General features: G+C 43.9%; 1 protein-coding gene and 1 long non-coding RNA gene across 15 annotated transcripts in view; one reads left to right on the top strand and one right to left on the bottom strand.

Moving 5' to 3' along the window:
* Positions 1–26,385, bottom strand: part of LOC108920678 (dedicator of cytokinesis protein 9-like) — an 83,745-nt gene that overhangs the window by 45,671 nt on the left and 11,689 nt on the right. For 9 of the 14 annotated variants that reach the window (XM_029256946.1, XM_029256940.1, XM_029256943.1 and 6 more), the window contains exon 3: positions 2,753–2,869. In XM_029256946.1, the coding sequence (XP_029112779.1) occupies positions 2,753–2,869 (117 nt within the window). Of the gene's footprint in view, positions 1–2,752; positions 2,870–6,326; positions 6,661–13,765; positions 13,931–26,385 lie in introns of those variants that run through there. The other 5 variants (XM_029256945.1, XM_029256941.1, XM_029256939.1 and 2 more) reach the window with 2 other exon arrangements.
* On the top strand, positions 7,281–8,065 carry LOC108920679 (uncharacterized). Its single transcript, XR_001965003.1, has 3 exons — positions 7,281–7,347; positions 7,486–7,576; positions 7,995–8,065. It is a non-coding gene; the product is annotated as an uncharacterized LOC108920679 (long non-coding RNA).

Raw genomic sequence — 26,385 nt, forward strand, 5'->3', positions numbered from 1 at the left:
AGCTAGGAGTCCTAAAAAGTCAAACCAGGATTCCAACGGGAGGACTGGACTTTTAAATGTATGCAAACAGAACAGCAAATAAAGTAAATGACTGCAACCTAAATGTTGCAGGTTCAAGCCCCATTAGAATCCCTGCTGTAGCAGAGCTAAGCAACAAACTTAAAATTAATTACTCTTAAGAGAATAAGATTAGCAATTGAACTGTTGCAAAATGACAGCAGTACTGAATCCTTTGTCCTTTTGGAAGCTCTATGGTGAAAAACCAACACAGACTCCATTTAGACATATCTCATGGTCTTTCAGTTTAAACCCACAGCACTAGAAAGATAATAGATTATCTTACATTTTTGACCTCAGAGGTCAAAGATGAAGTTGTAATGGAAACTTGCCTCAACAAATAATCAGATCCAAACATATACATGACATAGCATTTATTACATATGTAACATAGCCAAATTATTAACATACAATAACATCAATGATTGAGGTTTTTTTTTTTTTTAATAGCTGGAAGTGCTTGAAAGACACTCATGAGGCACATTTGGGTGACCTCCACTCCCCTACACAACAGGCTAAATCCAAATAAAAAACAGACCTGGCCATCCCTATAAACCACCACAGAGACCGACGGATGTTCCTCTTAAACACTGCTATGTTTTTATGCCAAAGACTGAAAACAAATGTTCTGCCAAAAGTGGACAGAATAGAGGAAAGTAAAACAAATCATCAGGGAACCGGGTGGATGCTTCAACTGTTTTGAAAAAGGCAGTCAAAATCAGCATGAGAGATCTGCACTTTGAATACCTTACATCGACCCCAGCTGATTTCCCATGATGCTGTGGGTGTGGAGCACCTTTTTGATGAACCAGCCATTCTGTTCAACGCCATTTCCTTCTTTGTAGACATTTTTAACACATCAAAAAAGATCAGAAGTTCTGCCCTTGGACAGACCTGTCACATCTTTCCAGATACTTTAAAAAAAAAAAAAAAAAAAAATAGTAGGAAGGTTATCAGGATTCATCTATCCTGCGTTTTATGCACCTACTCGAACGATAAACAACGGTGCATCAAGTGGAAAGTAACAAACTAGGTAAGTAACTGCACTTAAGTAACTTTACTTAAGAAGCACATGTCTGCAGCTGTGTCTCTTTCTCCTAATGCACAAATTTGTATTTTCGCTAAGATGTACGTCGTTTTGGAGAATAGCGCCTGCTAAATGAATAAATGTAAATGTAGTCACAATGACTTCCCCATTGGATAGCTGAAGCAAGGCATAAGGCAATGCGAAATCTGGTTTCAACAGATAACTTTTGCTAAAAGTCAGAATTGTTAATACATCCCTCAGTGAAAGGAGATGGATTCCCATGTGGAGGAGGACGAAGGTCGGAGTTCCCAGTGATTATAGGGACATTACCTGGACAGTTAACATGGTCTCAATCCATCTGGAACAGCCCACAGAGACAGAGGGGGACAGGAGGATTTTCATTCTTAAGGTTGGACTTAAAGTCATGTGTAGTACCAGCAAAATAATGTTGAAATATAAAATTATCATGAATGCCAGAAGAGACTGCATGTAGCTTATAAACCCAGCGCTGAACCTCCCATGCCTGCACGAACTATTAGTCGGTTATTTTGGCACTAACCAGTTATTTAACTGAGAACGGATGTTGAAACTAGTCACAGAGTCTTTGGTGATTTGGGGACTGTCTCTGCACACCTGTTTTTTTTTTTCTCAGCAGTTGTTCTGTAACTGGTGTTCAGTGGCAGAGTCTGGTGTGGGACAGACGACACTTATTCATGCTTGCTGTACTCATAGCTGAGCATCAGCTGCCTGTCCTTCACAAAACCATGCATCTCTGGTGTCTCTGTGTGTTTGCTTAGAAGACATCCTGACACGTGAAACCAGGAATCCTTGGTTCTGCAGCTCGATGTGGAGAGAAAAAAGACACATGAAAGACTAACTCTTCTGTTTTCCAGAAAAATATGAGCAGAGGGGCCAGGAACTCAGCTATGGAGCAGGTAAGGACCATGACTAGAAGGCCAAGTTGGACATTTTGAGCAGGAAATTACTGTAAATCAACAATCAAGTACTGCATGCTGTAAAAATATTTCTAAAATGAAGGCAATGCCAACTTTTTCCTTTCCTGTAAAGATGAAAGAATAAAAAGGCCAAAGGATCTCTGGTCCATAAGATTGTGTTCTAGGGCTTGGGATACTGACCTGACACATATGTCACCCTTGGCAAGCAACATTTTTCAAAGAATGATGGATTTCTGCTGCCTTGATGCAAGTTCCCCATTCCCCTAATGTGAGCCTCGTGTTTAGGAATCATGGACGCAGAACATAATTTTTTTTTTTAGTCTAGAAACATTGACTTCTGACATTACTACTTCTAAAGAAACTCCTTTCTTTGACAATTCTCCTGATGTTCCAACACATATGCTCTTTGACATAGATGAGAAACCTATTATTCACATACCTGGGCACTAAAGGGAGTTGCCAGAGCATAACCTTAACAACATATTATAATACATAGACAACACAGCGCTACGAGAACTGGATCTTCCATAAATCTGGTCGGTAAGATGATCCCACAGAAGTGGATCACTGCCTGTCACATATGCAGTCCAGTTACCCAAGCTGTATGTTGTGCCAAGGTGCTGTTCTCTCTGGAGTTCTTAATTCACTTTGTATTTTGCTTCTCCAGGACCAGTAACCACTGAGGCTGAGATGCAAGGCAAGTGACACTCACCTGAAAGTCCTCCAGGGGGAACTGCAGCATATCCCTCAGGACATCACTCAGGATCTGCGTCTTTCTCTGAACCACCACATTCTCGTAGTCCAGTGGCTCGATCACTTTCGGCTTCGCCTGGGAGAATTAACAACAATAAGAGCACTGCTAAGGACCACATTAGAATGGCGTTAATGGCAGCTACACTAAGTATGAGCAGCCAACACGATGAAAAACTGATGAGGGCAACCTTGAGATTTGGAATTCACTCACTGACAGGCTCCAGAAAGACAACTATCAAGTTCCAAAGCATAGAAGGAAACAACTTACACTGACCTGTCCTACTAAAATAAACTCTGTCAGAGTTGATTTAATAGTACCAAGGTTGCTATGCAGAGATGCATATACACAGTGGAGATACATAGCGCAGTCAGAGACAAATCTGGGGAATGCAAAGAGATGCAGGAGCGGATTACTCATACTTGTTCAGTATTCTCTGGACCTCAGAAGAAAGTTTTGGAAGTTTACACCACTGCAATTCAAGCAGTCTGCAGGACTGTCTGTCTCTCATTCATATCAGTTGCCAGTGAGAGGCTGAGGAGGCAGACGGGTCCAAAGCGCGGTGGGTCTGACACTCTGTCAGAGATGCCGTGTGCCAGTTACAGTCCCCCTCTCGCTCACACGAGCGGGCTGCTACACATGCAGACAGCCTGCGGGGCTTGCTAGGTGCCTGCTGACAACCGGCTGGGGCGCGAACAGTGGGGAGCTTGGTATTAGCTCATACCACAGTGACGGAGTGCAAACACACACACATACACGCACACTATGGAGCTACAGAGGAACCCAGTACCAGGCTTCGCCAGCCTGCACAGCCCACCGAATTCCTAATCATGCCTCGAGAAGACAAACCCCACCCCCTTGGGCAGAATCACCTCCAGCAGAGAGTAAAAGGCCCCGTTTCATCCCAGCGAGCAAAAGTGATGTATAAACACTGTGCATGTTATCATCTTGAAGGCCACCTCCAGTCTTTGAAGCGGTTTCAAATACTCCTCCAGGATGCAGAAAATCAATCATCCCTCCCTCTTGCCCACAAAAACAGACTACACTTGTATCCCTTGTCCAAAAGTGTCTGCATAAATAAAACCCTTTTGTTAAAATACGACGATAAAACAGTACTTTCATGCATGCTGTATTAGTTTTATCAACAGTGTTTAATGGTCGATTTATTTCGCTACCATTTTATATAATAAGGGAAGTTATAGTTACTTGGGACTGAACCGAAGCTGAAATTTTCCAGATTTATCTATTATGTCCAGAATACACACTGTGCAGCATTCCAGAGCATAAGTGATCGCTGCATTTTCTACAGAACTTTGATTAGAATGACTGTTCAACAGTTCAAAGTGTATCTGGAATTTACCAAAGAGCAGTCAGGGATTCAGCTTTACAATCATGCAGCTAATGACTCGAATCACGTGACCTGATGTTGCGTACGAGTGGACTGACACAACATGAAGACACAGGAAATGATAGCGTTATAATAGTAGTTTCCACAGGCAGACAGAAATGACATAGCCAGTATTTAATAACTGTCAGAAAGAACATGGGAATGAAGCCAAGTCCACCACAATGCTTCAAAAAGAACTTTGACTGTTACTGGAGCCCAGGGAGTGAAGGCCAGGATCTGGGGTTCTGGTACAGCCTTCACATCTGGGGCTGATAAGCAGGCATGAGCTCACAGGGAGGGTCCTGAAAAGGGATAGGGCTTCAATCTGAGCCCTGCTGGTGGACACGCGCGTGAGGCCGCAGATTGCGGCTTCTGCCTGTCGTACAGCGCAGTGATCTGTGTCTCACTCCTACAGGTACATCCTGTCTGATATTGGCCTGTGTCAACAATGAGGCAATAAAAGGGATGCTTTCATTAAAAACAGCCAAGATGTTTCTGTTCTGAGCTGAGTACTCCCAAATATTCTGCCATGTTCAGGCATTTTGTTAAGATAAAGTAAACAAACTGTATAATGCTTAACATCACAGGTTGCACGATAAAAGGTTTATGGACCTATTCTTGCTTGATGTTCATATTCATGAAGCAAACCATCGGTACTGAAGGACAGTTCTGATACCTGCTATGAATAACTGATAATTTGAAAGAAAAATAAAAGGTGATGTAGATGTACAATGATGATATTGCCCCATTTTCTATTCAGTAAAGACTGATGGTCCAGTTAGTAATAAATTATAGGGCTGCAGAATTACCAAAGCAAATCCACAATACAAAGGCCAGAGGACAAGCATAATGCTTAAACAGTGCTGATCCAACCACTCAAACCAGCATTAAGAAGTCACTCCATAAAGATCAATGGGATCCACTGATCTTTTTTTTTTTTTTTTTTTACTATTACGCTCATGCAGTATTGTATACAGTATTGGCGCTAGCCAGTCTTAAGCCTTAATTCTGCTGCTGTTAAGCTCAGAGTATCCAAAGGTACTATCTTTATTTGCTTTCTAATGATGAGCATATTCCTAATTGTAGCACTCACATTGCTGTCCTCAATGCAGGAAAGGCCATCAGACGGTGTATCTAGGCAACGGAAACGGACTATAATCACACACTTCAACATTTATACAGCTGGACATCTAATTAGCTCAGGGGTGCAACAGTTTTAACAACTATGCCACCTGCTGACTCAAGTAGAGGTGTTGCTATAACTTTTCCTCCCTGTATGCTGAGATCCTGCTTAAGCCTGGTCCTATTTAGATAACAAAATACCATTTTAATTTCTAGGCTTGCTGGCCCCTCCACTGAACCTGTGCAAAAACAGCAGCATTATGTGCCAATAACAACACTCAATTAAATACATGCTGCAGGAAGCCGGATGGTGACCGACTAACTTCAACACATACAGACCGATCTAAGGCACACAAGTGAAAGCAATCACTTGATTACAGAGGAAATATTTATTTATAAACTTCAGGTTATGGTCCCCAGAACACAGCTCAGGGCAGAGCTGTTTCACCAGTATCAAAATCCCACCGCAATCTCATTATAATGATTATTTTATACAGCACGGTTTACAGTCACTGTCACACATAAACCAAAATCTGATACTTCTGTTCCCTCAGATTGTAAATCTGCCTACTTTCTGAAAGACCGATCATACCTGTTCCACTTTTTATCTCCTCCTGGGGAAGGTAACTTACCACAACACCAGAGCAGGTTGTACCATTTGCAGAAATGGTCACTCCAAGACCTAACCAAAGGAAGATAACGTTCAAACGCTCCAGAATGGCTACAGATGTATGGGGTCATTGAGATCGAGGCCAGCAAAGAAATGTCAGACAGCTGCAGGTGCTTCAGAAAAGATAACGCCACAGACAGTTAGTGAGTTTCAGTCTCCGGTACCGTGGGAAATGAAAAGTGACACCAATGTACTCTACAGTCGTTTCAATCACACTGTTCCTTTCAAAAGGCAACTACCAAGAGCATAAAACTCGCAGAGATGTTTCAATTGCAGATCAATAGCTATGCTTTGCAGGCAGGACTTTGTCAAAGCATTCTCTCTCCTGGCAGCAGCCCCCCAGGGACTGGACTCACCACCACCTGCGGGGCAGTCTCTGACTCCTGCTCGGGTACCGGCACATTCCGGAACTGCTGGGGGGACTCGATCACCAGCTCCTTCCTGGGAGCCTTGCTGGAGCGACCCTGCATCATCCGTGGCTGCTTGGAAGGCAGATTCCTTTAAATGGGAGTCGCCGGACTCAGTGTGAAGTCATGTCCAGAGCAGCGGGGCATAGTGGCATCTTCTCAAGAAGTCCTGAGAGCAGCGGGACTAGAAATGCTCCAAAACTGGGCAGCCCCTGTCAAGCGATCCACCAAGCAGAGCACTCCCGTCCTCCCGGTTTCACTGGCTCGTGTGGAGTGGACAGCCCCTCCCATGCTCAGCTGTGGAGCTGGAGTCTGGGGGGGGTGATGAAGTATTCACACACGCGGTGTCCAAGCTCCACCCACAGCACTGGGGCCCCCTGGAGCCACCTGCCAGTCAAGATTCACTGCCGTGCCATCCTCACCACAGCTGGAAACCAGGCAAGCGTGTGTGTTTGTGTTGTGCTTACCTTGAAAACGTAAAGCTGACTTTTGAGGGAATCCCTAAATATAGAAAGTGCCTTTTGAAAACTTTTTGGTATTTTAAAACTTCCAGAAAGTTTGTCTCATGTCAACTTTACATTTCTGAATTGTATTGGAACTGAGTTAGGAGTCATCCGCTTCATTAATGTGAGATTCAACGGAAGTCTGAACAATGGCACGTAAAAAAATGAGTGTGTCCATACACGTGAAACAGAAAAGTATGCAAATGCAATTGTGCAATACACTCAGGAAAACACACACACACACACATTTTCAGAACCGCTTGTCCCATACGGGGTTGCAGGGAACCGGAGCCTACCCGGCAACACAGGGCGTAAGGCCGGAGGGGGAGGGGACACACCCAGGACGGGACGCCAGTCCGTCGCAAGGCACCCCAAGCGGGACTCGAACCCCAGACCCACCGGAAAGCAGGACTGTGGTCCAACCCACTGCGCCACCGCACCCCCGTACTCAGGAAAACAAGCAAAGTGTATTTAATCTAGCAAATTTTTACAAATTGCGTTTTCCGCAAAAAATGGCCCCTTAGAAGGAGCTGTCGTGCAAGTAATTTATGTGCCCTGAATGGGTGATCTGCTAAAACAGGCGGCCCTCCTTTCTGGTTCTGCAGAATCCTGGGGCTCTGGAGGCAGACGGCCCGGCGCTGCCTCAGGGGACTAGACACAGCAAGCCTGACAGCACTGGGAAAGAGCAATGCTCCAGTAAGTATATGTTCATGCTCGAAGACCACAAACACAAAACTAAGTTGGGTTACAGACAATAGCATAACAATTTAATTAAATACACCAGTTTGCACCAACATTTCTCAGAGCTCAACTGAACCCTTAGGTCAGGGTTTGTCGCACGTTCCACGCAATGTTCACGTAGCGAAGCGCACAATGTGCTACGTGTTTATTTAAAGCACTTGAAAGTGGGCTGGAAGTTCAGCACCGTGCAAAAGTAAACACGCAGAAAATAAGAATAACTAGGAAGAGAAATGCCAGGGTTCCAAGAATAGCTATGCCGTTCCTCTAATGAGACACAAACCGCACACGCTTATTTTCTGGAACAAGACACAGACATAGACACGCAGAAATGTCTTCGCAAATTTCAAATCATTGAAACAAACCTTCACAACAGATGCTGCCTGTCTCTTCTCCAAAAAGCTCAACTTGACCACCCTGCAGAAACGTTCTTGGAATCGCTGCAGGTTGGGATGCAACTACCGCTCCTCTTTATCAAAGCAAACTGGGTTTGCATTGTTCAGTATGTGAAAAAGAGTTATTTTTTTTTTTTTTAATCACAGGAGTGCAGTGGCCTTGTTTTCAGGCTCTGACGCACAGCCTGACCAAAACGCCCCGCAGAACAAACCGCTCGCAGCCTACGGACACCCCGTTGAAACGCCTCTCCTCTGATGGGAAAGCATGTGGCTGTATGGCGTCACGCGTGTGGAAACTTTTCTCCGACAGCCGATTCCCTGGTGGGACAGTCAATCTGTAACAGAACGAGTCGGAGTGTCGTGAGAGAAACACACCCCGTTGTGGACCATCTCATCACGAAGCCAGTTGCGAAAAATAAAACCTATGCAAGTACGCAGAAACGGAATTCTAAACCACTCTAGAATCATATCTCTCGTACAATCTAGAAAATGGATGTTTTGTATTGTACTCCAGAGATTTATGTCACTTTGGAGAAAAAAAAAAGCATCTGCTAAGCAAATAAATGTAAATGCAAAATGTTGCACTAAACTATAACACATTAAATAACTACGCAGGCCTAAGACAAGCAGAACCATAGCTTCAATGATAAGTGACATGTTTCCATTTGTTTGTGTCACTCAGTGTGGGGGAACTTTTGTTTCCAGCTGTTTCCTGTTCATCACGGTGTCCTGACAGGGGGGCAACGGGGGGGTCTCTTCCTAGAGATCGCCTTCATAGGGCGTTTGTCAGCCAATGTGGCCAACTTCGGAATCGGGAGATTGGAAAGTCTTTCCAAGCCTCAAGCCAATATGTATCACTGTTTTATTACATTCCAGCATTTGAAAGAAAAAGAGTAAGAAATACAACTGCCGCAGGGGTACAATACACACAAGGTTTTTGACACTGAGAAAAACTTTGAAACATGTATACATATTAACATTGACAATTTTTAAATATCAACACATGTACACAGAATTTAGCATGCTCTTCTGAGTACACAAACCAAATCACGCTACAGTGCGAAGTAAACAGGAAATTAATTGTGACTAAAGGAGAAAAATAAAATTGAAAATACAGACATGGAGTTTCAAGCAAGACTTAGATGTAAGAAAATGCATCCCTCAACTGACAGGCACCTGGCAGTGTAGTGGTTAGAGCCATTGCCTTTAGACCCCAAGATAACAGGTTCATACCCCACCTCTACCTATTGTATCCTTGAACAAGGTACTTACCCTAAATCGCTATAGTAAAATTACCCAGCTGTGTAAATAGTTCTAAGTAGCTTAAAATTATAAGCTGCTGTGGAGGAAAGCATCAGCTAAATGAATAAAATATAAATGTTGGTCTTCAACAAACTTCTCCCCATTTGATCATAATCAATGACACTAACTTAATGTTTTAAACAAGCCAATGGAATCAGATCCATCCAAACAGTAGAAGGATCAAAGAGCAGTAATGTCTTACAGTTGGACACTGACGCTTTCCTGCTGCCTTCCATGTGAAGCCTGGGCACTGTGCTCTGGGAGGAAATGGGGCTCAGGACTTCGAAGCTTGGTCCAGTCAGCAAATTTTTTGAAATAAAACTTCAAGAGTTTTTTTTTTGGTCCTTAAAAACAAGTATGAAAGCCAGTTGTTGACACCTGTGCGCAAACCTTTTCAGGCCCAGACCACAGTGCGCCTCCTTCTGGGTGGGAGGTTACAGTGACCGAAAGGCAGGAGCCCAGCTGTCTTGGTAGCGTGTTGCTCTTTCCGGAAGCAGGATGGGCTGTTATTCTACACCCATGTGAAGACAAACAGCCAGACAGCGGTGTGAGCTGTGGGATACAGTTACCGGAAAGTGGGAGGAGGCCACGGAACACAGTAAGAGACTTACAGGAATTTGGAGAAAACTGAACAAGTTATTACTCTTGAGGCAGGAGCCCATTAAACAAGAAAGTAAAACTAAAAAGACCAACATTACAATCAATGCCTGACAGGTGGCAGTATCGATACAACATTTTATTACTGGGTTAATCAGGTCCTTCCCATCTACCCCTCATAATGTAAATATGTCTCACTTTTGGAGCTGAATCCACCTTGCTTTATCCCATTTACAAATGACTTGAAGATCAAGATCAACTGCCACCAACTATAATGTAACTGTTGTTGATTCATGCAACATCTTCAGCAATTGTTTCTCATTACTGCATCCTTCTACTCCTCCATCATTACCATGTTGTAACTCTTCCACCCAGAGCTCATTGCATTTTCCAAATCAGCCCTCATTAAAGGGTTAGTTGCTTCCTCAGTTCATCCCTGGCTTCCTATATTCATTCATATCTATGGACTTTATTGAATTTTAAAGTGGGTCATTGAGGTCTACTAAGATTGAAGCGGAATATTCATACACATCTGGTCCAGTGTCCACAGAATGACTACATACTGTAAGAATGAGTGCAGAGAGACAAGAAACAACATGTTAGTTTGATCTGCAAGCATTTTGGAGAAGAAAGTCCTTAATAACCACACATTATTCTGTTGTGGTTACCACAACAGAACGAATCATTGAAAATGGAATATTTTATAATGCAGAATGCAAAAGCTTTATATTAAATAATATTCAAACGTTGGATTATATCTTTATAAGGAAGCACAAATGAGCAAGAGTTATTTTTTCCTTAAGATTACAGGGAAATCTGTTAAATGAACATAAGAACTCTGCAAGCTCCATTTGCGCTTAGCAGAAAAGTTCTACCATTTTTAGTATACTTCCACCTCTTAAAGTAGATTTTAAATAGAACTAACAACATGGTGTTCAGATATGGTGTGTTAAATTCTGAAAGATTCTTTCCGAATGATCCTTGCTGAAGTAGGAGGTCAGCTAGCTCCCCAGCATGCTTGGGCGATGGCAACGCCACATGTGCTTTGTGACCCATCTTTGCAGTAAACAGCACAGAAGTGGGGACGGTTGTGAGTATGCTTAGATGGGCTGGACTGGCCAGTGGGTATTACATAACAAGCACTTGATGAAATCGATGAGAGAGTGCACAGCAGGGGCCTGGGAGAACAGAGGGCGTGGAACCTGGAACACCAGAAAATACACAACACACAAATGTGCATGCCCTCCTCTCCTTCCACAAAAATTAACCCTTAATCCATACCAAACCATTAACATCCAATGTTGATACAAGAGGTCAGCAATAGTTTCAGTGCTTTGCACATTTACCAAACAGTTAACAACTTCAGCACCAAGACATTTAATTCCATAATTTTACAAATTCATTTCAGACATGTGCTAAAGTTCTCAACTCTGGATAGTCAGGTTATGTAATCAGAAAACATAGCATAAGACCATGAAGTAAGCCAAGGGGTATGCCTATTAGAAAGCTTTTGTAATAATGAGAAAGTTTCAGGGATTATTGGAAAGGCGACGTTCTTAAAAAAAAAGAAACGAAAAATCTCAGCCGTACATTTTTTCTTTTAATGATACGGTTGAGGATAATATCTGTGAAAACTTCCAGTAAGGAAGCTCTGCACTGTATAATGCCCTTTGGATTGCTCAGGGAGGTACAAAAACCCTTCTAAGGGTCCTATTTGTCCCACTATGTGTGTTTAGGCCTAGTTCTCTAGACAATAGGCTCCCAGTTAAACCAGCAGGCTTACAGCAACAGAAAGGCCCTTGCTGCCCCACAACATGTCTCCGCAAAGCACCCGGTGCTGACGGATGGACAACAACGCCCAAAGGCACCCCACAGAGGAAGCAGTTGTAAACACAAACGCTCAGACTTCTGCATCAGAGACCCCTATGTTTTTCTTTCCATTAACGATAGTAATGGAAACTACAATATTTTTCACTGTCCCCCACCTTCACTCAGGGTGTAACAGGGCCATTTTTAAAAACAGAGGTCATCAGAGGCACAGGCCACACAACCTGGGCCACTCAAATGTATTTGATCAGTCTTACTCCTGGCTGGAACAGTGAAGTATGAAGTTAGCTGATTTAATTTTTACAGCATCAAGTATTTTAAATAATATGTTAACACAATTCTTAAAAAAATGGAAAAAGGACCAAAGTCATAGCTTCTATGAGGTGAACATCAATGTCCATAGGCCAGAGATAACAGAATGCATAAAACAACCCCAAAGAAAAAGCCTTGGATTTTAGACATCCAGCCCTTATGTTCAGAGAACATTCTCCATCTGGGGAAGCTGTCAGTTTCCACTAGTATAGAGGGAAGAGGAAGGGAGTAAGGAGGAGATATGTAGACAGGGAGAAAAGAGAATGGCAAAGAGGGAATAAATAAGAAATGAGAGAGTAAAAGGAAAGATGGGGGGGTGCTATGAAACTCTTGATGGTCATGGGTGTAACTTTGGCCTGAAGGAGGGGGTACTATAAATAACCCTGGCAATAAAAACAACCATGACCACTCCTAACACTGAACCTGGAGCTCAGGCAGTTAAAATAATGGCACTAATGACCACAATACACAGCAACACATCACTGCCACTGCTCTTTAGGCAGGAAACAGAGCTCAGAGCAATTGAAGAAGGTACACAGACAGTAAAAAAAAAAAAAAAAGCTAAATTAGAGATCTGTTCTATATAGGGTCATTAAAAACAGTTTAAGGGACAAACAGATATGAAAAGTAGCATATGAAAATCTAAAAACAAAGTATGCCTGTTGTTTCTATGTAAGTAAAACAGTCTTTGGTCAGTCAAGAAAACAGTGCTTTTCAAAACCTCTCCTGACAGGCTACAACTTTTCGTGACTCTGACTGACACACCTTCCAAAGACACTACACATCATTGCACCCATGAGTCCGCAGCAGGCAGTCGGCAGCCAGAAGTCTGCAAATTCACACCCATAAGAAGGAGTGGCGATGTAGGGCCTTCTGCACATGTGGGGAGAGACGCCTGCCCCACAACGAGTCGGCGGTCACTCCTGTCCCCACCTCACTAAGCAGCATCTGCACCATTTTCCCTCCTCCAAATAACCCCCAGCAGCCCCTAACTGGATTCTTCCTCCCCTCCACATTGCCCGGAGCAGGGAGCCATGACCTACCGGGTGGGGGTGGGAGCCGGCATCCTCAGGCGTTCCCACTAGGCGCTCTGAAACAGACTCCATAAAGGCTGATGGACTGAGTCACAAAGACGCAACTGTTTTCTAGGCACTTCAGAATAACTGAGTTTGGTTCTTAAATCCACATTTATTCTACCAGAAAACATTATGTTAACACGTCACCTTTTGACCACAGTTCAGACACATTGGATCAATAACTGAATTCTGCAGATCAGCGCAGGGAACCCGGCGCTGCTGACTGAACAGTTCAACCTGCAGTTGCTGAATTATTAATCTCCACATCCAGTCTGACATGCAGTATGTGCTACAGTGTTTAAGAGAAAATCAGCAGAAAGTCCTAAAATATTACATTTTTCTCCAAAAAAACCTACAATTACTTAGCCATGTATACAGGAAGGCAGTTTTTACCGGAGCAATCTTAGGATTAGTACCTTGCTCATGGGTACTACAGCCAGAGGTGGGATTCAAACCTGTGGGTCAAAAGGCAGCAGCTCTAACCACTGTGCTACCAGCTAGCCTTCCAGTGATTCAGGACATGAATTCCTCTGATTGGATGCATCTCTCTAGGTCTCTCTCTCTCTCACACACACACACACACACACACACACACACACACACACACACACACACACACACACACACAGAGCCATTACCGATGCAGCCGAAGCACGTCGTGCTAGGGACTCGGTTCTGCCAGGTGGCAGTCCACCCTCCGGTGGGATGCTCTGTTCGGCCACGGTCTTGCAGATGTAGCCACAGTTCCGCTCAATGACTGTTCGGAGTCCATCAAACACGACCACACTAGTGGTGCAGCCCATTCTGCCAGCGGTCCTGTCGTGCTCTTCTCTCAGTGGGACCAGTGGATGACCCAGTTCCCTCAGTCTACCCTGCAGATTTTGCGCTCTCCATCCCAGGACCTGCCTTGGAAACCCAGATTCCGAGCAGGGAGGACCAGCACTTTGATGCTCTGGGAGCAAAATAGGAGAGGACGCAAGGGGGCACTCAGTCCCCCAGCAAGGACAGTCCCAATGGTGGCAGTGGAGTGGTGTTGCGATGAGGACCAGAGGGTCTCTGACAGAAGGGATGCACTGATGAGGATGGAGGACTCACCCAGCCCTGTGCTTTGTCACGCTGCCAGCCTCTGCCTGCTGCTGAGGCTGATCCTTTCAGTTTTCCACCGCCCCTCTCTCTCTCTCTCTCACACACACACACACACACACACACACACATACACACACACTCACTCTCCTCTCAGCCTCGCTCTCCCTCTCTCCTCCCCCAGTCCTAGACTGCTTCTCTCTCTCAGCAAAAGTGTGCGCCCATCTTTCTTCGTTTGACCTACATCTGTAGGCAAAGCAGCACATGAAAGACCAGCAATACTCTCTCGCACACAGGCACACACGTACATGCACTCAGTCACACACAAACAAACAAACAAACAAACAAACAAAACAGGAGGAGGAGGGCCGGTACAGTACAGACAGTGTAGATTAGTGATGCTGCAGTTTCCTCCAACACCAAAGGAGACTGCTGATAAAAGCAGCAGGCGTAGTTGACTCTGTGGTCTCCAGCCTCATGAACAGAAGCGGCTGCAGCACACACCCAGACAGTGTTGCACTGCTTCCACAACTTATGAGGACAGTGGTCTAGTGAAGCACTGGTGTGTTTCTAATGTAAACTGAGCTGTGTCACCACCACACAAACCTTCCAAGCTTCTCACTGCCTACCCCTCACGCAGCTGTTATTTAGACAATCGCCTAGCATTTTAGGGTGTACTAAGCTGTCAAAATAGACATTTGCGTAGGGATATGATAATGAGACACATTGCTGGGAATGATAAACAATTGCGCATCCTTCCAGGAACATCCCTAAAAGAATTAGTGCAGGATAAGGTGAAAGCTTCTGAACCACAGGCAGCAACTACAGTTCTGGTCAACCTGTCTAAAAGAGCACCATCACAGGAGTTCCACTGACAACTAGGGATAGTAATACCAAGAACATTATCCATTACAAAGCACCGCGATTTTAACATTGACTAAAAAAACACATAATTGCAAGTGGTTAAAACAACAAAAACGCCAAGGTCTGATCTGTGGTGCTTTTCACAGTAAAGCTGCTGGGTTTGTACCATAGTACAGATGAACAAGCCCTTGAGCATTTCCCACTGAAAGCCCTAACACTGGTCAGATCAAACAAATTGGTCTTGGTTGAGTGGAAAAAAGTGCAAGACAGGAAATGTCAATGTTCAATAAGAGCAAAACCCCTGACTTTAACTGAAAACTAACCACCTCAAATTAGTCAAAGTGGCTTTATTGTCATTTCAACCATATACAGCTGGTACAGTATACAGTGAAACAAAACAACGTTCCTCCAGGATGATGGTGTTAGATAAAAAAACAACACGAGCTACCTACACAAACAAAAAACAATAAATAGGAAATAAAAACAGAAGATATTACAATATAATAATAAATACTATAGATATAAACATGCTATTAGCAGCAAAAATACAGCTGGTTAGTACAGTAGAAGAACAAAGGGAGTGGAAAGGTGTTCAGTGGAATATGGGTGAGTGTGTATGTGTGTGTGTGGGTTGGTGTCAGTCCAGTCCCTGGGTATTGAAAAGCAGTCATCATGCAGGTTAGTTGTTCGGTTATTGCTGTACTGTAGCAGTGTCTGGTGATGGTAGACATGAATACCCCTTGCTCCGATGTCCATGTGCCGTAAAAAAAAAACTATAAAAAGAAAAAAAAAGCACCTTTTGGGTTTGGAGCAGCCGCTGCGTGCTATTGCCATGACGCTATCCTTCTTCTCCTTCAGAATTCAGAAACTGGAAGTCTTCGGAATTTTGAAATTCTCACCTTTATAGCTGGACAACTTAAACCCTGTCGATCTGTTTGCAAAATCATTTTCACACATATACTTTCAAAGACTTCTCTTCATCAAATCAAGGAGAACCTCATGAAGCGCTCGAGTCAGTCTTTTCCAATGGGGTTACTCTGTTATAAGATAAAATGCAAGAAGTGGGTGCAAGATGAGAGGTCTTTTCATTTCAAGGGTCAAACGAGTCACTTGGTGATTAATCACAAGGTCAACGCATTTTGACAAGGTCTGCATCACACTGTTAGCGGACACCCTCTGATCGCCCTCATCCGAGTGATAAAAATATCCTCCATACACTCACATATTCTCAAAGCCTGAGGCAAGTAATTATTCGATATACAGGGATAGAGACCACCAAAATGACACACCCACCAGTTATAAAACTCCTGTGGTAGCAAGAGAGAGCAGGAGATCCCCAGGGGTCTCGCCTCAGGGGCAGTAAATCTTGGTGGCTTCGCCCCATGACTAATTATGTCCAAAGGGTTTATTTAAGGTATGTGAGGTAATAAAGCCCTACACAGCAAGATCTGTTCCCCCCTGAGAGAACGTTTAATATTTCAGCAGTATTTAACACATCCGATTGGGTGAGGCTTGCAGCAGCTGAGTACAGAACGAAGAGCCTCCTGGGGGTTGGAGGGAGAGTCTTCCAATCTCACTTATTGATCTCATATGGAGATCACCTGTATTTTTTTAATTGTATTTTATTGGATTCAGCCTCAAAAGCATCTGTCACTTCGATTTAGAAGAGGACGGACTGTAAAATTCAGGAAACGATGGTTTTAATCCACAGCAAATGGGAAGGTCAGCGTGAAACTATTTTACCGCAAACTGAAAAGCGAAGCGCTGCGAGAAGAACGTTAACCTCAACCTACAAATGAACACAAAAAACACTCCAAAACTCTCCAGACAGATAATGTGTTGACATGAAAAAGAATGTGTCTTGTCTATCTAGGAAAGGAAACACCTCCCACCAGAGCGGAGGTTTACCTCAGAAAGGAAATGTAAACCAAACCATTGTGTATTCATTGCTGACATGTGCAGAATTAAATCTGTACTGTGAAGAACAGGCGAGAAGCCAAAGACAGAAATCTGTAGTCGGCAGGAGAAGGACTCCTTATTTTACTCCTGCCTCAACATGTTGGAAAGAATAGCAAGATAGCAGGGAGATGTTAAAACGATGTGCTGTTGGAGCACGAAGGGCGATATCACTTGATCCAAATGCAGAGTATGTGAAAAATAACATGCAGTCTGGCAATTTGCCATTCATGCAGAAAGGGTGACCTGGATGACGGTACCGAGAAAGGTCTGAAGGATGTTTGCTGCAGTTGCCCCAGTAGGAGGTTTCCCTAACGCTGATGCTAGATTTTGGCTTACTGCCCTCCCAAGACACACCGGGTCAGTGGATTGCGACCTTGTCCACGTGCTGTGAAGATGGCTGGTGGCAGAGGACACACCCTTTCCCGAGAACCCACCAATCACTTGCGAAGAGAAGGGGGCCGGGTCTGCTGATGAGCCGAACGTGGACCGTGTGCTACTGTGACAGGAGGGAGAGGCGTCTCCTTTCACAGCCCTGTCCTGTGACACTGAGCTCTTAAGACAGAGATAACGCTAACTGTGCTGGAGCGAAGCAGTTCCTACACTCTTTCAAATATGCACGCATATCAAGCGGACAGCGGGTAGCATAGTGGTTAGTGCTATGGCCTTTGGCTCCAACGGTTGCAGGTTCAACCTCTGCCCGTACTACATTTGAGCAAGGTACTTACCCTAAATCACTCCAGTAAAAAAATTGCCTAGCTGTATTAAATGTGTAAATAATTGTAAACTTAACATTGTAAGTTGCTTTGTAGAAAAGCATTAATAAATGTATCCTCTGGCTGTACTGTGGCCTCCCACTCATCACAAGGTCAATAAGGCTCCTGTCACCTTCTAACAGTTAACATTTTGCATTACATAAATTTGCATCACAGCATCTGTCACAACCACCTTCAAATTTCCCATGTGACTCATTTCTGGAGGCTGCTACTAGAGTATTGTGTACTAGCAAAAAATGGTAACACAAACAAGCTGTGCTGCAGTAATCTTGCGCCTGTATCTAACTCTCTTTGCTGTGAAATACACGTTTGTTTACCCCATGTGGTGCATCGCATGGAGAAAAATGTCCGCTAAATTAATTAATGCAAATGTAAATCCATACTTCTCAAAGCCCCAATATCAATATTCTAACTCCACATTTTCCGACAGACTATAATATTCGGGGAATCCTGTACTTATTCAGAGACTGAATAGGCTGTAATCATACTTGGCAGAGTGTGGGTCCGTGCGTGAGCATGTGTGTCTGGGTGTGACGCACTCCCCCAACTGACACAGAGACTCCCACTGAGCACATGGCTGTGCAGTGAGATAAGAGCAGCTTCCTTGGCTGGGATGAGGACTGACAAGGGGGAGATTACTGCTCCAGAAAAGAGCAGCTCCAGAACTCTCAGAAAGTCTATTCCCCTGCCCTGGGTCTCAAGACCTTCAGTGACTAGAGGCAAGGCAGCTGGGGCAGATCAATTCAAATAATGCACAGAGTACATTTCACTGTGTTTCACTGTCTCAAAAGCGCAGTCTCTCATCACCCACTGTCAACAAACCTGTACGCTGATTCTTTTCGTCATGCGGGAACGTTTTTTAACCAACAACATGCAACAAAATAAGCCTCCAGGAATCAGCAATGGAGTGATATCTCATTCACGATGTCATTCATGAGCTGTGCATGACGATGGGCCCCAAAACACTGCTGCTCCAAATGAACTGGAAATTCACCAGAAATAATTACTCCAAAGACTTCTGCGAAAACAACAGAAAGTGGAAAGTATAGCTTGCTGAAAAGCCAAGTTTCCTTTATAACTCGCAGGAATGTGTCTTTATCACCAACGGGAAGAGGTGATTTTTCCTGATGACTTTCACATTAAGAAGTCTGCCCCAGCTGAGAAAGAAAGACAAATCCACATCTCTTGGAATCTGTGACCAAAAGTATAATTTTCCAAACTTTTTTAGCGGTATCTAAAATGCTCCCTCTCTTTTAAAAAATAGTTCATATATTGCTATACTTACATTATCATCTCAAGTAATGATTTTACAAACAGAGGCCCACAAACTGCACCTCACACTTTTTACTTGTCAGTGTAGCTGATTTACTGCGGCAACACTGGTTGCCATCTGGGGGATAACAGCCAAGATTCCCTGCATGGGGTGACGTGTGGCAGAAGGATGGGGACCCCCCACGAGCTCCCCAGGATGTCCTCCCAGCATGGACAGGGAAAGGGAAAAGGAAAGTAGAGGGAAGTGTCTGTTTCCGTGTCCTTGCAACATTGGGTCTCAGCACTGTCTCTGGTGTCACTCATGCTCGTTCAGAACCACGAGTACATGAGCTCACGCTGCAGATGAAGCTGGACTATTTTTTTTGCGGAAGTGCAACAGCCTCTGTTAAAACCATTTAAAAAACACTGATCTCTACACATAGTTACACGCAACTCTCCCTTTTCAAAGCCTTGCATGAGCTGTTCCATGGAAGATCTGGAATTAATTTGCCATTTATTTGGCGGTAATACAACGCACGTCAATGTGGCTATGTTTGGGGGGGGGGGGACACTAAATTAGACAATGGTAATTTTTTCCATCTATGTCTATACTTGTTCCTGATGATAAATGAGGATGGTTTTTTTGTTGAGAGAGAATGCATACATCTAGGAAAGCAGATTATTTTGCAAGGTGGAGGGAAATTAACCCGAAGGTAATTAAAGTAAAACCCCTCTGTTACTTCTGAACTCCATGCCAGGGTGGTAGTCTATGACAACCTGGATTAAACACTTTGGATCCACCCTCTCCGCCGAACAGCACTGTTTATGTGTATACTCTCTCTCACACACACACACACACACACACACACACACACACACACACACACACACACACACACACTACACAGACAGAAGTACCCATGCTTCGAAAATTCTGAGAAACACTTCTTTGTCTGAGCTACTGCCAGTGGTCACTGTGGTGCGCAGCATTAATTTGCAATAGTCCCATTCTGGGTCCGAGGACTCAGGTACCCCAGCATATGGTCCACCAAATACTTACAGTACCCGTGAAAAGTTATCCGTTAATGTTATGCTATGCCTCACATCTGACACTTTAAATCAAAGGAAAGGGTGACTTTTGAAGCATCCAAGATAATTTTCAGTTTTAACATTTTCAGGTGTGTACAGAAACTCACACAAAGTAAAACTTAAACTAGTTTCCAGCAACTGTAGTAATCTTGTCACTGGTACCGCATACTTCTGTTTTCCTTTACAGGTCAGAAACAGAAAGACTGGTGCCACCGACCAGCTGGACTGATGGAAATACGAACGGTCAGAATACAACACCCCAGCCGGACGTTAATTAAAACACGAGTCTTGCAGCAATTTTGTCTCAAGATGACTAGATGTGTTGACGTATCAAGCGCAGTGGAGAATGGGTCCACTTTACGTCTGAAGCCCACTAGTAAACACGCTCCAGGCAATTCAGTTGCTGCCACCTATGGGCTTGTGTGGATACAGCAGCCTAACACTCTCAAACTGCATTCTACCGTAGTATGTACTGTACGTACATGTGCATTTATTCAGTTAGCTGTAGCTTTTCTCCAAATCAACTCACAATGTTAAGCTATCGACAGTTATTTACCCATTTATACAGCTAGGAAATTTCACCGGAGCAATTTAGGGTAAGTGCCTTGCTCAAGGGTATTACAGCTAGTGGTGGGATTCAAACCTGAGACCTTTGTGTTCAGAGGCAGCAACTCTAACCAGTACCAGCATGGCGCTCTATGTGGGCACAGTGAACACCTGTCACATGTAATGGGTACATTCTGAGAGGTAAACAGGTCAACTAACATTGTTCATAGGTGGTTCAGGTGGTCCCTGATTTACGATGGTTTGACTTACGATTTTTTTGATTTTACGATGGTGAGCTGGCGATAGACATTCAGTAGAAACCGTGCTTCGAATTTTGATTTTTTTTTTTTTTTTTACCCAGGCAGGTGATATGCAGAGCGATACTCTCTCGTGACGCTGGGCAGCGGCAGCAATCTGCATCTCCCAGTCTGCCACGCAGAAGTGTGTATTAGGTGTATTAAATGCATTTTTGACGTAATCTCATCGTAAGTCGGAGACCACCTGTATTTCACACATTTGTGAAAGCGAAGACTGTAAACGCCCAACTCAAAAAGTGTCCCTCACTATACACTGAGCTGCAGCTTGTGTTATAATACATAATACCGAAGGATGTAGTTTCATATCCTAGGACAGTTTGCATCTTTCAGTAAGACATTTAGATTACTGCCTCAGTAAAAATTTGGTTGTGTACATAAGAAAATATGAAATGATCCATAAACCGCTCTGCCCAAGAGCTTCTATTAATCATCTTCTAAGCACTGTTTTATAATGTACAGTACATCTAATTGCAGTCCTTGTTCAGGATGGAAATCCAGTCCATGACTTTTCCCCCTTCAGAAACTGAACTATGAAGTGGTACTGTGAACACTATTTGCGAGAGTATAATCCCCCCTCCACAGCCATGGCTTTCAGTGAGTTGTGAGCTCGGGTAGTGTAGTCCATGCTCTCTCGTCGTGGAGCAGCTCCCCGTAGCAGGACCACACAACACTGAGGTCTTTCTACAACCTCAGATGATTGAAACGGCACAGGCCCCACCTCCCAGGCGGTGCTGGCCCACCAGATGGACCATGGCCGACCGCTCTGCCAGCACACTGCAGCCATTGTGCAACATCCTCAGCTAAGTGGCCTGCAGGTCACAGAAAATGCATCCCTTTGGAATCAGAAAAGGCCCTGGACTGTGGGGTACAGATCCTACAGCCAGAATCTGTCGGCGCTAATAATAAAGCCCTACACCTGCCTACAGTGACAGACATCTGCAACTAACCACAGTAAACTGGACTCAGTACAGTTGGCAGAAAGAAAAAAGATGCAATTAATCAATCACAGAGCAGAGCAAGACAAGTGGTTGAATGTGATCAAGGAAGATCCCAGTTTCCATTTGGCATTAGCTCATAGCTCTAAATTACACCAAACAGGTTGTCACAAGTTTCAGAAACTTAGCACTTACAAAGTCGGTTCCTAAAAGACAGTTATGCAAAGGGAGAAGAATATGTTCATTGTCTAAGTCAAGCATATAAGTAGTAAACAAGGTCAGTTTACAGACCTGTTTGTGCGTAGGTGGCCAGCTTTGCCTCGCACCCGAGTTCACACTGGGGCAGAGGGATTTAACACCTGCATCACTCGGCTCGCTATAAAAATTACATAAACGTGGGACTCCTGAGGCCAAAATATTCTGTTTGCTAGTTGCAATCGGAACATTTTGAAAGGAATTTTCCATGAAAAATGAATATGGTCGTAACATTTTAGGGGGTCAGGGGTAGTAATGTTTCTCTTACTTGCTGTTAATACAAAGCAGCACTCCTAGCAAACACATATACACCTCTCCATCTCAACAGCAACAAGCAAAAATGATTAAGGAGCGACTCATTTCTGAACCACTGCTGGCTGAATGAAGAAACAGGAACCAGGCAATAACAAGCTTTAGGAGGCACAAACTCATCATGCCACTCCCCAGACCATCTGCTTGTGCTGTTGACTCTGTGACCTACTGGAAACAACCAGACTGGCAAATTTGGGCCACTATACTGGATGTGTCACACCCACTCAGAATGGAACAGTTTTTTCAAAAATAGTTTTTTTATTTATATTTTTTTTTCAAGTTTGGGTTTATAGCATTTCTCCCTCCCAATGAAAGGGATGAGATCTGAATGTCATGATAACATCAAAATTCCTTACAGATGCCTCATCCAGACTTGAATTTCCCTGGAGGATATGTACAAGCTGGAGTCATAAATGACAAATGAAAAATAGCTTATAAAGCTCTCAAAAAGATCAGTGATAACCTGATATGCTTTTCATTTCCCTGGTGTATCGCCCGTTTTACATTGAAAATTATCACAAGATTAATGGAATGGCGAAAGATTTGACAATGACACCATAGGTGAAACCCACCAAATTAACAAATTAACCATCCTGTTCATGGTTTTGGTGTCTGGCCTACATAAGGAAATTAAGGGGGCGCTTGGCCAGTTTTCCTGTCAGATAGTAAAGCCATTTTCTGCTATGGAGGAATGTGAAAGAAGAGGATTCAAGTTATTGGGTGGAGGAGGGTAGGAAGCTAGAGAGAATAGCAGGAAGTGATGCAGGACAGCTGCAGGGAGGGGTACCAGAGTGGGCACTGAGCAACCAGTCAGTGCACGGCGATGCCCTGGAATGCCACAACATGTGACTGAATTGCCTGGCCAATATTCAAATGTGAGGCACAGATCCGCAAATTTCTGTTTTTGAAGATCTCAGAAACAGGGTCATAGCTCGATCGTCACAAACACACGAAAACAAAGTGTCAAGTGAAGACAGCGGTAACCTGACCGGGAGCTGAACTTGCCCTTCCTTCTTCACGTGTGTATGTGTGGGTCTGTATCACGGCAAAGGTACAAATGAATAGCCAAAGCATATCTGGACAAAGCTTCAGATTATCCCCTAAGCCTTTTTCCTGGTAATCGGGGGAAATCCTTTTTGAGCTGAGATAACTTTTGCGCTGCCACCCAATTGGGGCAAGATCAGGGAGGGCTGCTGGCACGCAGAGCCCACCACCGGCCTAGGCAGTTGAGCCCACTGCAGAGGTCACTGTGAATAACAGCAGGGTATCATCCCCAGTCCAGGGTTATTAATCACTCAACATCCTCATCAAAAGTTAGACACCCTCTGAAATAAATGAACATTTTACTGGACCTACTGAAGTTATGTACCTTACTCAAAAGGTAAAATACCAGGGTGCTGTTGGGACTTGACCCACCACCCCCCAGGCTACAAGTCTACAGTCTTCTGCACCATGCTACCAGTGTGATCACAGTGGTACAATATGCACGCAGAGCTCTGACAAAGCTATTAGTCAGTCTCCGGTGGAGGAAACGTTTTGACCAGCATACTGTCCTGATGAAACCACGTGCTGAGTTTACTGAGGCCTGCGGTTAACAGTGCTCTTTGGGTGGGGTCAGGTATTCAGCAGCAGTGTGTGGCCACAAGTCCCAACAAAGGTACTCGCAGCCCCACCCGAAAGCGCAGACATGACAGGCAGCATGCCTTGGGCACAGCCTAGCTCAGCTGCAGCAACAACAACAACGAAAGGTCACTTTCTCATACGGACACTCGTGGTTAGACTAGACCAGACTGAACTGGACTGACCCATACACCTGCAGTCTGTGGGTGCGAACTAGTCCCTTCAGCGGTCTCTCATTCCAGAAAAGCTGTGCTGGTGGAACAGAGGAGGCTGGTCTAGATGCTGGCTCAGCGTAATGCTGTGGGGGTGTGATTGGCTGCTCGATAACACACGTCCTGCTCAGCCTGCTTACCTTGTGCTCCACAATCTCAAACTCTAAATGACAAAGGGGATGATTAGAAGCACTTCATGGCCTGGAAAAGGGCTCCTCAGATGACCTGATGAACAGGTAACTCCACTGCATTCTGGGAATGCATAGTCCTTTTCCAATTATCATATTTTTGGAGTTGAGGGAAGCAGGCAGTTTAGCTGGTATTGGGCCATTTCAAGTCCAGCGATATTCCTCTATATGGGCAGCAGAGCGGAGAAAAACAGAGCTGTTCCTTTAAAATAACTTTAAATCACAAACCCTAAAAGGAGATTAAGTGTGGAGAGGGCTACAGGGCTTAGCTTCCTTTTCTCATGACACACTTCTGGACACTGAGCGGTTAGCAGAGCACAACGCTGACACCCTTCTGGTCAGTAAGCTGTTTAAGACACCACACGTGAGATGCTGGTGCCCTATGTATGTGCGGAGAGTCTTTAAGGAAGATGTGTTTGAGGCTCTCCTCAAAGAATAATCGCCACCTAATACTGACCTGTTTTTAAATTAACAAACATAATCACTTATTTATCAAGCAGCTGTGGTGTGGTGTAAGCCCTATAACTCCAGACCAGTGTTAAACTGAGGGAGATCATTCATGGTGAACAACTCAATATTCCCACTCGAAGCTGCTCTTCTTGTTGAATTAGACCTTGCCAAGATATATTTTTTGTTCTTTACTTGGAATCTGGCTTTATTATACTCTTGTGAAATATTTAGGAAAATTCTGACTTCAGGAGAAATGTAAAACTGTATACAAAGTATTTTATAATTCACCAAGCCATCATTTAAGTGCCTTCAAATTACAATTAATCCAGCATGTGGCCGACCACAGGCCCATGTCGAAAGTAAACATGAACCATTTACTCTACCCGTGATCACAGCCTTAAGGGGCACACAAGCGCTTTGACCACTTTCAGAGCTTTAAGGTAGGTCTTCAATAAGAGGTCATGTGGGGGGGTTCCCCTCTGTGCACTTCAGTGAGAGATGGGATAGCTCTCATCACCAGCATGCCTTCTTCCTCCACACCAAAACAGGAAAAACATGTCCACTCTGTTGTCGTGCCACTCACAGAGATCACTCCAATCCCTAAGTGGTGTGCCGGAGCAAGAATACGATCCCAGTACCTTGACATGTGTTCCCAAACAGGAGGAGTTCAACAAAAAAAGAATGCCAGGTATGCACTCTGTCCAAGGTACAATAATACAGGCTAGGGCCTATTGCACCCCAATTTACAGAACACGTACCACATCAAGACAGACGGACATTAAAAGCTTTGCATCCAGTAATTTCAGAAGAAAAAGATCTTAAACCCATAAAGTTCCAACAGGTATCCAGCTGTCTACAACTCTAATCTATAGTATTTATGTTGTTTTTGGATAAGAACATCTGCAAAACAAATGAATAAAGAAAATTATTATGTGCGGTAGATTAGTTTTTCCCTGAGACCTCCCTCATTAGCAAGAGTCCATGGGATTTATCTGGCGTCTGACTAAACTTCCCTGTATTATACTGACAGTCAGGCAGCTTTTGTGGAATTAAGAGTAGTATCCAGTTTCCTCTGAGACACACACACATAGGGTAAAGCTGCTATAAGTATGTCAAATGTAGATTTTTTTAGTAATCAGAGCACCTCATGGAAGGACAACACAGGAGGAGTCAAACCTGAAAATCTACTTCTCTTTAAGAGGGGTGTTTAATACAGTTTAATCCAATCAAGACAGAGAAGACAAGACTGCTTGAATGACAGCCTAAGAGAGATTACTAGACAGGGCCTTTCCTTTCCTCCTTAACTCCAAGCCAACATGGCAGCCCACAGAGTACCATGCTGCACAAATAATAATAAAACCTCAGGTAGATATTTTTTGTAGAAAATGTCAACTTTGACACTTA

This window comes from Scleropages formosus, chromosome 12, assembly GCF_900964775.1.
Source record: "Scleropages formosus chromosome 12, fSclFor1.1, whole genome shotgun sequence".
Classification (NCBI taxonomy): Eukaryota; Metazoa; Chordata; class Actinopteri; order Osteoglossiformes; family Osteoglossidae; genus Scleropages; species Scleropages formosus.